Source organism: Schistocerca americana, chromosome 4, assembly GCF_021461395.2.
Source record: "Schistocerca americana isolate TAMUIC-IGC-003095 chromosome 4, iqSchAmer2.1, whole genome shotgun sequence".
Classification (NCBI taxonomy): domain Eukaryota; kingdom Metazoa; phylum Arthropoda; class Insecta; order Orthoptera; family Acrididae; genus Schistocerca; species Schistocerca americana.
The window spans coordinates 292,595,133-292,609,608 of NC_060122.1; the positions used below are offsets into that span (position 1 = coordinate 292,595,133).

A 14,476-nucleotide genomic window follows, 5' to 3' on the forward strand; every position below is an offset into this window, starting at 1 on the left:
CTGACAGGTGAGATATCAAGAAATGTGAATTACAGCAAATATTGTTGTCACTTTTCCTTATGAGTTCATTGCTGACTATAAAATGATGGCCACTGATGTTAATTATTTACATTTACATTAACATTTATACTCCACAAGCCACCCAACGGTGTGTGGCGGAGGGCACTTTACGTGCCACTGTCATTACCTCCCTTTCCTGTTCCATTTGCGTATGGTTTGCTGGAAGAACGACTGCCGGAAAGCCTCCGTGCGCGCTCGAATCTCTCTAATTTTACATTTGTGATCTCCTCTGGAGGTATAAGTAGGGGGAAGCAATATATTCTATACCTCATCCAGAAACGCACCCTCTCGAAACCTGGACAGCAAGCTACACCGCAATGCAGAGCGCCTCTCTTGCAGAGTCTGCCACTTGAGTTTGCTAAACATCTCCGTAATGCTATCACGCTGACCAAATAACCCTGTGATGAAACGTGCTGCTCTTCTTTGGATCTTCTCTATCTTCTCTGTCAACCCGACGTGGTACGGATCCCACACTGATGAGCAATACTCAAGTATAGGTCGAATGAGTGTTTTGTAAGGCACCTCCTTTGTTGATGGACTACATTTTCTAAGGACTCTCCCAGTGAATCTCAACCTGGCACCTGCCTTACCAACAATTAATTTTATATGATCATTCCACTTCAAATCATTCTCCCAGATATTTTACAGAAGTAACTGCTACCAATGTTTGTTCCGCTATCACATAATCATACAATGAAGGATCTTTCTTTCTCTGTATTCACAATACATTACATTTGTCTATGTTAAGGGTCAGTTGCCACTCCCTGCACCAAGTGTCTATACGCTGCAGATCTTCCTGCATTTCGCTGCAACATTTCAGAAACAATGTTCATTTGGCATGGTTGCTGTGGTTGAATGAGATGCAATGTGGCTTTTTTCACTGTCACAGTTCTGAGCACACTGAACTACTGTATGCATCATGTGTAGCAACTGCTAGATTCCCTCCACTTCTTTTGATGCCATGGAAACAGTTTATCTACTGGATAGCCTTTGTATTTGCAAGTAATGAGGGATTAACAAGTGTGCATCGTTCAAATGTGTTATTTTATTGCAAACTGTATTATAATTATTTCAACACTAGGACACTGTTGAATTCCTGTTTCTAGGTCTTCCTCCTCTTTTCATCAAACAGATACATCAGCACATCACCACTTTTATTTTAGTTTTCAGTTCACTGCAGCTGGAGGTATCAGAGATTAATAACCAGATTTAATATATGCTGAACAGCAACAGTCCTTTGTGTAAGTCATAATATCAAACCATGCTGATTAACATACCACAATCTCTATCTCTGTTGTATACTCATATATCCCAGTGATTGTTACTAAGAAACCTGTGATGGCAATGCAACACCTTCACTTCACTTTTGTTGTGGAAAGATTTGATGCCACACTGTGACTGTACTTATCTTAGCTGATAACTGTGGTGTTAAAGAGTTGAACATCCCATTGACAACAAGGTCATTTAGAGATAGAGCATAAGCTTAGGATAGGGAAGGATGGGGAAGGAAGTTGGCCATGGACTTTACAAAGGAATCATCCCTGTATTTTAGAATGAAGGCTTTCATGACTGGATGACACAGGATGTGAGGTCGTGGTCCAAGAAACTCTTCTGTTCCTGACGTTTCATCCAGGACTGCGCTGGACACCCTCAGAGGTGCCTCTGAGGATGTCTAGCACAGTCCTGGATGAAACGTCAGAAACAGAAGAGTTTCTTGGACCATGACCTCACATCCCAAAAGGTTTAACTACAGCTATCCCTGCATTTGTATGCAGCGATTTGGGGAAATCACAGAATACTTAAATCTGAATGCTTGGACGGGAATTTGAATCATTGCCCTCTTGAAATTAAGTCCAGTATGCTAATCACTGTTCTACCTTGCTCAGATAACTGGATAACTTATCATCCTCAAGATTGTACTCACAGCTTGTTCATGTTACTCAGTGTCTGTTACTTATTTTCAATACATCCTCTGCCTGAAGTGAAACAGGCTGCGTGAAATTGAAAAATTTTTCTTTATCTCTTTTAAAATATAGCAGTTTCTACAGTATTTAGATCTGTGCTTAAATAGTTCAAAGGTTGTGGTTTGTTGTAGGTACATGTCCAGGTAGTGCTGCAGTGCAATCATCTAGAAAACGTCATGTTTTACAATGTAAATTTCATGTTTGACATTGTGTACCTTGCAAATGTTTAATTTTCACCAACAGCAGTATATTTGCATTAAAATTCAAAGCCATCAGTGAAGTTAGCATCCTGAGAAATTCATGTTGTTATGGAAACAGTGGAAAATTTTGTGCACGAATGTGAAAGTCCTTCACTCGTCTTTAGCTGACTAGGAACATAATAATTACCTTTATTTTTGCAGTCTGTTAAGTGATTATTTCGTTATTGTTGTGGCTAACACAATTTAAGCATAGTGCAGATATCAGTCAATGGTTTGTTCTGTGAAATTTTCCTGCAGGAGAGATTAAATCTTTGTCTTCTGTTGTGATAGTATAATAGACTGCATTAACTGAAAAATATGAACTAGGACTGATACAATTTAATGCGAAGTGCCTAGATTTTTATTGTGTAATGTAATAAATTGTGCCTCTTTATATTATTGTCATCAACGTAACATAAGAGAAGTCTAAAATGCATGGCATATATTGTCATTTTTTCTGGTTTTTCTTGAAAATAAGATTACTTCCGCCTACTTTATTTATAAATTTCATTTGCAGCAACAAAAACCCCAAAAGTGGTACAGAAAGCACCAATATCAACAAGTACTCAACGTTACTTCCGCATTCCATTCATTCGTCCTCCTACAGTCAACAATAATCAGGGAGAAGCCTCAACATCTGTTGGAGATAAACGTGGATTGTGGTATGCACACTTTGATGGACAGTATGTTGCAAGACAAATGGAGCTACATCCTGACAAACCACCTATACTTCTTGTGGCAGGTAGGCTGCAGAAACACTTTTCTTAAAACTAATTCTCATTAAGTTTGTACTAATGTGTACTTACGCATGGAGCTAAATACATGAACATTTACAATATTGTTTGCAGGCATTGATGATATGCAGATGTGTGAACTTAGCCTTGAAGAAACTGGATTAACTCGCAGAAGAGGTGCTGAAATTCTAGAGCAAGAATTTGAAAAAGAATGGGAACGTAATGGTGGCAAGCCATATGTTAAAGCTGCTGATCGTAGAAGGCAGTAAACTCAAAACTAGTTTGCTTTGTATAGTATGGCAGTGTCCCTTGAAACATGAGAAGTGCTTTTGGTGAAGGCTTTGTTTCTGCAATGTTCAGTTTTATGGATGTAAATATATTTTTATGACTGCTTATTCATTTGAAAGAGTAAAATAGATTTATAATATTTTTGGAATAAATATATGGTGCACTTCAGACCATTAAACTATAAGTAAATCTGACATTATGAGTTTACTGAAGAGAGCAGACTTAATTTTGCCTGTTACTTAAGGGACATTGCACCTTTGTGTGGTGTGGCAGTACACTGCATTTGGTTCCTAAGCCTGTGAGTGTGTGTTTAGAAAATATTTTTACAGCATAAAATGACATGCTGCAGCTTGTAACAGAACTGCATCTCTCTATTCCTGTCATTCATTTAGTACTTTCTGAGGTCACCTTATTTTCACACATGAGCTGCACGTTGATAAGCTAATCATTGTAATACTGTTGCCAAGTCAAAAAAGGCCTGTGTATCAAGAAATAATTTATTTTTTAAAGTGACTGTGTATTAAGATAAACATACTGTGTGTTGAAAGATTGTACATTAATTTTTGTTGTCATTGTTCAGATGCTGTTGTTTTACACTAAGACATAAAAGCCAGGTGTGTAACAAATCATTCTTAAAGTTAGACAGTTTTGATATTTAAACATTCCATTCAACTAGTCACCTATAATATTTATCTGTCTGATGAACATGTATTTATGCATAATCTAAATAAATCTGACTTTCTGAGTTTATAAAAATGACTTGATTTTCTTTTGAGCTGGGGTATATTGTGATTATGAATTAATGAATACCTGGTAATTTGGCATCTCACATGAAACCTAATGAGCACACAGCATATGGAGCAGTGAGTGGTTTTTATACCAGTGTGTTAAAACACTGTACATCATTTTGAAATGTTAAACTCTGGTATTGTACATATACAGAGGGGTCCAAAAAATGTATCCACTGTTTAAAAGTTCATAACTGGAAAACTAATTGACAGAGTTGTCTTATCTTTGATAGTGTAATAGCTTTTAGCTCCAGCAATCGCCACACAAGTGTTGTATTGCATTGTTTTTTGTTGTCAGAGGACAGTCGCCAGATAGTCACTGTTTTGTTCTTAGTTGCACCTCGTTACTTGAGTAAACATGGCTGGCGCAAGGCTTACATTCAATGAAAGGAAGTCAGTTTTGAAGTGGTATTTGAAGTACGAAAATATTAATGAGGTTCAACGGCAATGGCGAAATGAGTATCAAACAGAGCCACCGACATGTTTAACGATTCGTCGCATTCGAGACAAATTTGAAGCCGAAGGCTGTGTTAAAGATGTACACAAACAATGATCTGCATGACCTGTAACAGTAACAAGTGTGTTTCAACATTTCACTCACTCACCATGGAAGTCTGTGAGACAGTGTGCCCGTGAAACTGGTGTGAGTCGCTCAAGTGTTCGGCGAATTTTGAAGACAGCAAAGTGGAAGTGCTACATCCCATGATTGCTACAAGCAATGAACAAGGACAATCCATATCGCAGAATGGAGTACTGCGAGTGGTTTACTAATGTGGTGTGCAACGATGAAGAGTTTGCAGAGAAGATTGTATGGTCTGATGAGGCACAGTTCAAACTCAATGGTACAGTAAATCGCCACAATTGCATCTACTGGGCCACCGAAAATGTGAACGTCCATGTAAACAAAGCCATGAATTTGCCAGGAGTAAATGTGTGATGTAGTTTCAGACATCCATTTTACCTGCCATCCGAGACTTGTGTGGAGACGGAAGAGTTTACTTTCAACAAGATGGTGTCCCAGCCCACTGCCAAAATCGTGTTAGGGCGTATCTCGACGGAAATCTACCAGGAAGGATGGATAGGCCATAGAGGTGCTGTGGAGTATCCACCACATTTCCCAGACCTAACTCATCTGGACTTTTACCTGTGGGGAACACTAAAGGATGTCGTTTATCAACAAAAGCCATGCACATTGGATGAACTTCGAGAATCCATTCGTACATTCATGTGGAAATATCCAACTGAACACGTTGCAGTCAGTAGTTCATGCTGCAGTTCTGCGGCATAGTTTGTGTGTGGATGTTAATGGTGACCATTTCGAACATCTACAGTGATATCTTTAAGTTGGACTTTAAGCTACACTTTCACCAAAAATGAGACAACTCTGTCAATTAGTTTGCAAGTTATGGACTTTTTTTTTGGACCCCTCTGTATAAGCTTACAACGAAGAGTAAAGTAAATATCAGCTAATCCTGCATAAACAAAAAATTGCCCACATTTATCCACCAGAACATTCCAGCCACCAAGCCATTACTCCTTTTAGGCACTGAGCTGGTATGGTTTTTGTTTACGCATTTGTTATCAATGTAATTAATATGAAAATAACAGGCTCTTGCATTTTTCTTAAAAGTACAGAACTTGCAGTTACAGTAATGCTCCAGTCAGTAAGTAATTCCTTAACATTGTTCATTTTGGGTACCTAATGCTAATGTCGGGTGTGTGAGATCCTTGGTTCCAGTTTCTCAGACATTATGAGGAGATCCACAGTATGTTCAAACACTGAGGACAGAGTATTGTTGCCCAAAGTGACTGACTGTTAATGTTTTTTCTTCACATATGTGTCAGTGTTGTGTTCTTTTTCAATCCAAATGACACAAACAGCAGGCTAAATAAACATATTTTATTGACACAACCACAGTACACTTATTGACGCAAACATGGTACACAATTTTTAATTTTGGTGTTTTACACATTTTATTATTTTATTTGCACAAAATCACATGCACATGTGCAGCAGAACAAACAAACACACACACACACACACACACACACACACACACGCACACAGAGAGAGAGAGAGAGAGAGAGAGAGAGAGAGAGATTATACATAATTATTTACAATATAATTACATTGTGATGTGCAGAAATACTATGTTAACAACTGCTTTCAGGTGGTGGTACCCAGCCACCAAATTCCTTTGACAATTCTTGTGCTACAGCAATACAAAGCCTGTCTTGGTGTGGAGCTGCGACCACCTACATTGAAACAAAGGTTCCATTAGATTCAGTTGTATATCTCCTTAGGCAGATTAGATACAAGAGTCAATTTCTTATTTTTACATGGTGGTGTCAGCAAAGAGAATTTCAAACATGTTTTGAAATCTTCAGCAAAGATCATTTATTGAAATCTACCGCAAAAAAAAGGTGTCCTCTTCCATCACAAAATGAAAAGAAAGTTAATAGCACTCTCCAATACGGACGCAACTCTTCTGAACTGTTTCAATCAGTCGGGACAATAATAGGTTGGCCCATAAGTTCACAGCATTTTCGATTTGCATATTGGTGTTCTGGTTTCTATGGGTCTATTTTCAATTGTCATTTTTTATTTGTAGTTCACTGTTGCTATTAGAATTTACATACTGTCATTTTTTCATTTGGTGATAGAGTGGAGCTGTGGACACTAGGAAATAGGGTGCAAAGTGGAGGAATTGGGACATTTCCAACATATTCTTCTGTTTTGAGTTCAGTAGAGTGGTGACTGCAGTAGAGGCAGCCCAAAACATTTGCGCCATGTAAGGGGATAGTGCCACTGGATGTAGCATGCCACGTAAATGATTTTCTCATTTTAAGGAGGATCATGTTTATATTAGTGACTGTCCACATTTAGGAAGACCTTTGGGATTTGATGGTTTAATCACATTAATCCACAGTGATTCATGTCAGTGTACTCAATAACTGGCAAATGTGATGAACTGTGATCATTCCACATTGTGATTCTTGAGTTTCTCCCGGCGTATTTGATAGTCAAAATATCCACGGGTGTGCTGCCGGTCTATAGTGTCCAACGGGCACAATATTTCGGCGATCATACATGTTGCCATCATCAGGTGAACTGACGGACTGAGCTCCTGTGAACGTGCCGGCACGGAGATCCGCACGCTATGGCTGCTCAGAGGGAACTGGGTTCGGTCGCGGCGGCGGCCGATTTAAATACCCTCCGCCCGCGGCGCGCTCCCTCCGCCGTCCACGCCCCGCGCCACGGTCGCGCAGTGGAACAGATTGCGACGGCGTCTGAGATGACGTCGGAGTGATGGCTCTGTCCGCCGTGGTCGTCACAACTATACGTTTGCTCGATTTACTCTTGATTAACCCGATCACTGGTTCCCACGCCTTGCTAAGATTATAGCCACAGTCACGGTTTATGAGGTCGTCATTGGTGCGAATTTCGATGGCCTCTCTAACAACGCTGCCCCAGTATCTCGATGTCTGTACCAGAATCCTTGTGCGGTCATATTCCATGGCGTGATTTTCCGACAAACAATGTTCAGCGACCGCCGACTTGCTCGGATACATCAGGCGAGTGTGCCTCTGGTGTTCACGGCATCGATCCTAGACGGTACGCATCGTCTGACCAATATACGACTTGCCACACTGACACGGAATCTGGTACACGCCGGCCTTCCTCAAACCGAGGTCATCTTTGGCGCTCCCCACCAGTGCACGAGTTTTATTTGGAGGACAAAACACAGTTCCGACCCGGTGTTTCTTCAGAATGCGAGCGATTTTTCCCGAGAGTGCGCCTGTGTATGGAATAAATGCAGTGCCTACCTCCTCCCTCGTGACTTCATCCATCTCAAGAGGTTGTGCTGCAGTGGTTGGGCGGAGAGCACGTTGAATCTGCCACTCTGAGTACCCATTTTTCCGAAATACAGTTCTCAGATGTTCCAATTCCTGGGGTAGACTCTCTGCGTCAGAGATAGTGCGCGCCCTATGTACTAGAGTTTTAAGACTACGCACACGGATCTGTATTTGCACGCAGACAGCTGCCACCACCCTTCACAGAGGAATGGGGTACTTAAAACTCTAGTACATAGGGCGCGCACTGTCTCTGACGCAGAGAGTCTACCCCAGGAATTGGAACATCTGAGAACTGTATTTCGGAAAAATGGGTACTCAGAGTGGCAGATTCAACGTGCTCTCCGCCCAACCACTGCAGCACAACCTCTTGAGATGGATGAAGTCACGAGGGAGGAGGTAGGCACTGCATTTATTCCATACACAGGCGCACTCTCGGGGAAAATCGCTCGCATTCTGAAGAAACACCGGGTCGGAACTGTGTTTTGTCCTCCAAATAAAACTCGTGCACTGGTGGGGAGCGCCAAAGATGACCTCGGTTTGAGGAAGGCCGGTGTGTACCAGATTCCGTGTCAATGTGGCAAGTCGTATATTGGTCAGACGATGCGTACCGTCGAGGATCGATGCCGTGAACACCAGAGGCACACTCGCCTGATGTATCCGAGCAAGTCGGCGGTCGCTGAACATTGTCTGTCGGAAAATCACGCCATGGAATATGACCGCACGAGGATTCTGGTACAGACGTCGAGATACTGGGACAGCGTTGTTAGAGAGGCCATCGAAATTCGCACCAATGACGACCTCATAAACCGTGACTGTGGCTATAATCTTAGCAAGGCGTGGGAACCAGCGATCGGGTTAATCAAGAGTAAATCGAGCAAACGTATAGTTGTGACGACCACGGCGGACAGAGCCATCACTCCGACGTCATCTCAGACGCCGTCGCAATCTGTTCCACCGCGCGACCGTGGCGTGGGGCGCGGACGGCGGAGGGAGTGCGCCGCGGGCGGAGGGTATTTAAATCGGCCGCCGCCGCGACCGAACCCAGTTCCCTCTGAGCAGCCATAGCGTGCGGATCTCCGTGCCGGCACGTTCACAGGAGCTCAGTCCGTCAGTTCACCTGATGATGGCGACATGTATGATCGCCGAAATATTGTGCCCGTTGGACACTATAGACCGGCAGCACACCCGTGGATATTTTGACATTCCACATTGTTTGATGTCTGCATGCAATGGGGAATGTTTTGTGAGTATGGCATGCTGTAAGCCAAAATCACAACAGAACTTCCTTGCATGATGAAAATGCACTCCAAGCAGGGCTTGGCGAGTTCTTCACCTCAAAACCATGTGTTTCCTACTTTCACAGAATTGAAAAGTTACGCCAGTGTGAGCAGACTTGTTAATAGTGAGGGAGAATATATTGCTGATGACTAAAGTCTCTGTTACATGTATCTGTTGTGTTTATTAAACTTACGGAAAAATGCTAGAAACTTACGCATCAACCCAATAATTACCAAACTGTAAAGATATCTTTATCCAGAATGAAATTCTCACTCTGCAGTAGAGTGTGTGCTGATATGAAACTTCCTGGCAGATTAAAACTGTGTGCTGGACCAAGACTTGAACTCGGGACCTTTGCCTTTCATGGGCAAGTGCTCTACCAACTGAGCAGCCCAAGCACAATTCATGACCCATCCTCACAGCTTCAATTCTACCAGTACCTCATCTCATGCTTTGGAGCTGTGAGGACAGGTCGCATGTCATGCTTGGATAGCTCAGTTGGTAGAGCACTTGCCCGTGAAAGGCAAAGGTCTCATGTCTCAGTCCGGCACACAGTTTTAATCTGCCAGGAAGTTTTGTAAACATCATGTATACATTTATCAGGTCATTACAGCCTTTGATTAAAAGATGTTAGGAATCAATATGCTATTTGTGTGTTCACACCACTTCAACTCGGAATCAATATTGATTCCTAGAACCGATACGCTATTTGCAGAATTAAGATTATGGCCTGTGTAACACTTCTTGAATAAAAAAGAAGAAACACAAACAGAAATAATGTGAGTAAATTTAAAATAAATAATCAGTGTTAATTGCAAAAATATTTTTAAAATATTTTATTTTAATGGTTACAGGTTTTAGTCTTTAATATCATCGTGAGATCATTACATGTCTCTGAAATGTAAATACCATTTTCCTTAGAGGTGATCAGGAACATGGAGAAACAAGCAATAACAACATGTACAATAAATTTTGTAGCAATGTTTAGAAAGCTATGTGCAGAGATGCTGAGTGGAGCAGGAACGTATGTCAAGAGATACAACATGACCACAGAAGGAGCCAATAGGTCTAATGTGAGACGTATGATGATATCATGAAAAAGCTTAAAATAATCAACCCAGTTGTATTATAAATGAAAAAATATAAAATAGCAGGTAAAATACATAAAATGGCCACTGTACACTACAGTTACATTTATTAAAAAGTAATTAAAAATTATGTGGATAACCAATAGAAATTGGTTATGGAAACAATAACTGCTATCTATGGGCAGTGTAGCCACCCTCTGTCAATCTGCTGTCGTCAACTTCTCTGACGTACAATATTTATGTTGTTATCTACTGTATATGCTTCACTGTTATATCTGTAACTCAGATTGAGCAGCCACAAACATCTTCCCTGTAATGTCAACTAAATTTTGGGTTTTCAAGATAATTAATGTTAAATTTTTGCTCAGTCAATCACGCTTCATTTGTTGCTACATTACCAAATACAAGATACATAATAATGTCTTTAGATGTTATTTATTAATTACTAATACACAAGTAATTATGGAAATCACTTTAGTTTTTTATTAACGATATTCAATAATAATTAAATGATCATGAATGATTGCATTATATATAGAGGGAAAAGGAGGGTTGATCCTACAATTACTCTCAGCAATTATGGCAACTAAAATGTCCGTGATTTTTATAGTTACTCAGATATATTATAGCAAGGACTGTGGTCCATTACTATACTTCGATACAGTCATTCAAACTTCGTATGCCATTACTTTCTCAAAGTTAAGTATCCAATTCTGTTCTTATATTCAATTTAACGTCCCTGCGTATAGTCCACAGATCCTATTTAACAAAAGTGTCCTGATCCCGTCCGTAGCATATAGTACAGAAATGCCCACTACATCGCATGCCGCAGATATGTAGATGTATTCTGGGTGCAGAAAACAAGACAAGACAGCTAACAATACCACCTAATGGTTTATATAGTAGGATTTATAAACAAAAGTAGCCACGTTAAACCCTCTTTGATTTGCCTGAAGCGCTGCTTTCCTGCGGGCGTTACTCTGATGTGTGATTATATATTGATAATTTTAATTAAAACTTTTTCAATGCCATTAATTATTTCTGATATTATCAATCACTTCTCCCCTATATGGAACTAAGCCTGATAACATCATTCTTAATTAAAAGAGTGTTTATAGCAGTAAGTGAAAATAAAAACAAAGTCATAGAAATGTGATGTAAAGATGAAGTTGTTATGGAGATGGGTAGCATGGAGCATATTGATGAAGCACTTATGCGATAAGGCAGATGACAAGCCAAAGATATACTGTAAATGGACTTTGTCAGTCACAACTGAGACAAGAACATCAATGAACCAAAGATGTACCAGCAAAGGACACTGTTGGTCAGCATGGAGACGAGAACATCAATAAGCCCAGAAGTTTCTGTTGGTTCATATGTAGTCAGCCCAGAACTTGATGATGTTAGTGTAACAGTGGCAAGAAAGAGTCTGTTAAAATATCACATTACTTGCTGTTAGGATGATGAATGTTGTGTAAGTCAGTATTTAGTGAAACATTAGATCATGTGCCCCATCATAAGCATATGACTTATTAAAGTAGTTGTTGTTGTTGTTGGAGGTGGTGGTGGTGGTGTTGTTGTTGTCTTCAGTCCTGAGACTGGTTTGATGCAGCTCTCCATGCTACCCTATCCTGTGCAAGTTTCTTCATCTCCCAGTACCTACTGCAGCCTACATCCTTCTGAATCTGCTTAGTGTATTCATCTCTTGGTCTCCCTCTACGATTTTTACCCTCCACGCTGCCCTCCAATGCTAAATTTGTGATCTCTTGATGCCTCAGAACATGTCCTACCAACCGGTCCCTTCTTTTTGTCAAGATGTGCCACAAACTCCTCTTCTCCCCAATTCTATTCAATACCTCCTCATTAGTTATATGATCTACCCATCTAATCTTCAGCATTCTTCTGTAGCACCACATTTCAAAAGCTTCTATTCTCTTCTACATCTACATCTACATTGATACTCCGCAAGCCACCCAACGGTGTGTGGCGGAGGGCACTTTATGTGCCACTGTCATTACCTCCCTTTCCTGTTCCAGTCGCGTATGGTTCGCGGGAAGAACGACTGTCTGAAAGCCTCCGTGCGCGCTCTAATCTCTCTAATTTTACATTCGTGATCTCCTCGGGAAGTATAAGTAGGGGGAAGCAATATATTCGATACCTCATCCAGAAACGCACCCTCTCGAAACCTGCCGAGCAAGCTACACCGCGATGCAGAGCGCCTCTCTTGCAGAGTCTGCCACTTGAGTTTATTAAACATCTCCGTAACGCTATCACGGTTACCAAATAACCCAGTGACGAAACGCGCTGCTCTTCTTTGGATCTTCTCTATCTCCTCCGTCAACCCGACCTGGTACGGATCCCACACTGATGAGCAATACTCAAGTATAGGTCGAACGAGTGTTTTGTAAGCCACCTCCTTTGTTGATGGACTACATTTTCTAAGCACTCTCCCAATGAATCTCAACCTGGTACCCGCCTTACCAACAATTAGTTTTATATGATCATTCCACTTCAAATCGTTCCGTACGCATACTCCCAGATATTTTACAGAAGTAACTGCTACCAGTGTTTGTTCCGCTATCATATAATCATACAACAAAGGATCCTTCTTTCTATGTATTCGCAATACATTACATTTGTCTATGTTAAGGGTCAATTGCCACTCCCTGCACCAAGTGCCTATCCGCTGCAGATCTTCCTGTATTTCGCTACAATTTTCTAATGCAGCAACTTCTCTGTATACTACAGCATCATCCGCGAAAAGCCGCATGGAACTTCCGACACTATCTACTAAGTCATTTATATATATTGTGAAATATATTTATTGTCCGTGTTTCACTTCCATATATGGCTACACTCCATACAAATACTTTCAGAAACGACTTCCTGACACTTAAATCTATACTCAATGTTAACAAATTTCTCTTCTTCAGAAACGCTTTCCTTGCCATTGCTAGTCTACATTTTATATCCTCTCTACTTCGACCATCATCAGTTATTTTGCTCCCCAAATAGCAAAACTCCTTTACTACTTTAAGTGTCTCATTTCCTGATCTAATTCCCTCAGCATCACCCGACTTAATTCGACTACATTCCATTATCCTTGTTTTGCTTTTGTTGATGTTCATCTTATATCCTCCTTTCAAGACACTATCCATTCCATTCAACTACTCTTCCAAGTCCTTTGCTGTCTCTGACAGAATTACAATGTCATCGGCGAACCTCAAAGTTTTTATTTCTTCTTCATGGATTTTAATACCTACTCCGAATTTTTCTTTTGTTTCCTTTACTACTGCCTCAATATACAGATTGAATAACATTGGGGAGAGGCTACAACCCTGTCTCACTCCCTTCCCAACCGCTGCTTCCCTTTCATACCCCTCGACTCTTATAACTGCCATCTGGTTTCTGTACAAATTGGAAATAGACTTTCGATCCCTGTATTTTTTGCCACCTTTAGAATTTGAAAGAGAGTATTCCAATCAACATTGTCAAAAGCTTTCTCTAAGTCTACAAATGCTAGAAACGTAGGTTTGCCTTTCCTTAATCTTTCTTCTAAGATAAGTCGTAAGGTCAGTATTGCCTCACGTGTTCCAATATTTCTACGGAACCCAAACTGATCTTCGCCGAGGTCGGCATCTACCAGTTTTTCCATTCGTCTGTAAAGAATTCGCATTAGTATTTTGCAGCTGTGACTTATTAAACTGATAGTTCGGTAATTTTCACATCTGTCAACACCTGCTTTCTTTGGGATTGGAATTATTATATTCTTCTTGAAGTCTGAGGGTACTTCTCCTGTCTCATACATCTTGCTCACCAGATGGTAGAGTTTTGTCAGGACTGGCTCTCCCAAGGCCGTCAGTAGTTCTAATGGAATGTAGTCTACTCTCAGGGCCTTGTTTTGACTCAGGTCTTTCAGTGCTCTGTCAAACTCTTCACACAGTATCATATCTCCCATTTCATCTTCATCTACATTGTATAGACCCTCTATATACTCCTTCCGCCTTTCTGGTTTCCCTTCTTTGCTTAGAATTGGGTTTCCATCAGAGCTCTTGATATTCATACAAGTGGCTCTCTTTTCTCCAAAGGTCTCTTTAATTTTCCTGTAGGCAGTAGCTATCTTACCCCTAGTGAGATAAGCCTCTACATCCTTACATTTGTCCTCTAGCCATCCCTGCT

At 40.7% G+C, this 14,476-nt stretch overlaps 2 protein-coding genes across 7 annotated transcripts in view; one reads left to right on the forward strand and one right to left on the reverse strand.

Annotated features, from left to right (window-relative positions):
* The window catches only part of LOC124613949 (myosin heavy chain 95F), a 400,236-nt gene extending 396,172 nt beyond the window's left edge, over window positions 1-4,064 (forward strand). For all 6 annotated transcript variants that reach the window (XM_047142716.1, XM_047142717.1, XM_047142712.1 and 3 more), the window contains 2 exons: window positions 2,781-3,005; window positions 3,112-4,064. In XM_047142716.1, coding sequence (XP_046998672.1) covers window positions 2,781-3,005; window positions 3,112-3,266 — 380 coding nt within the window. In that variant the 3' untranslated portion in view covers window positions 3,267-4,064. The remainder of the gene's footprint in view (window positions 1-2,780; window positions 3,006-3,111) is intronic.
* A 1,895-nt stretch (window positions 4,065-5,959) lies between these two features.
* LOC124613428 (fatty-acid amide hydrolase 2-like) overlaps window positions 5,960-14,476 on the reverse strand; it is a 381,807-nt gene continuing 373,290 nt past the window's right edge. The window contains exon 12 of the mRNA XM_047142130.1: window positions 5,960-6,329. Coding sequence (XP_046998086.1) covers window positions 6,228-6,329 — 102 coding nt within the window. The 3' untranslated portion in view covers window positions 5,960-6,227. The remainder of the gene's footprint in view (window positions 6,330-14,476) is intronic.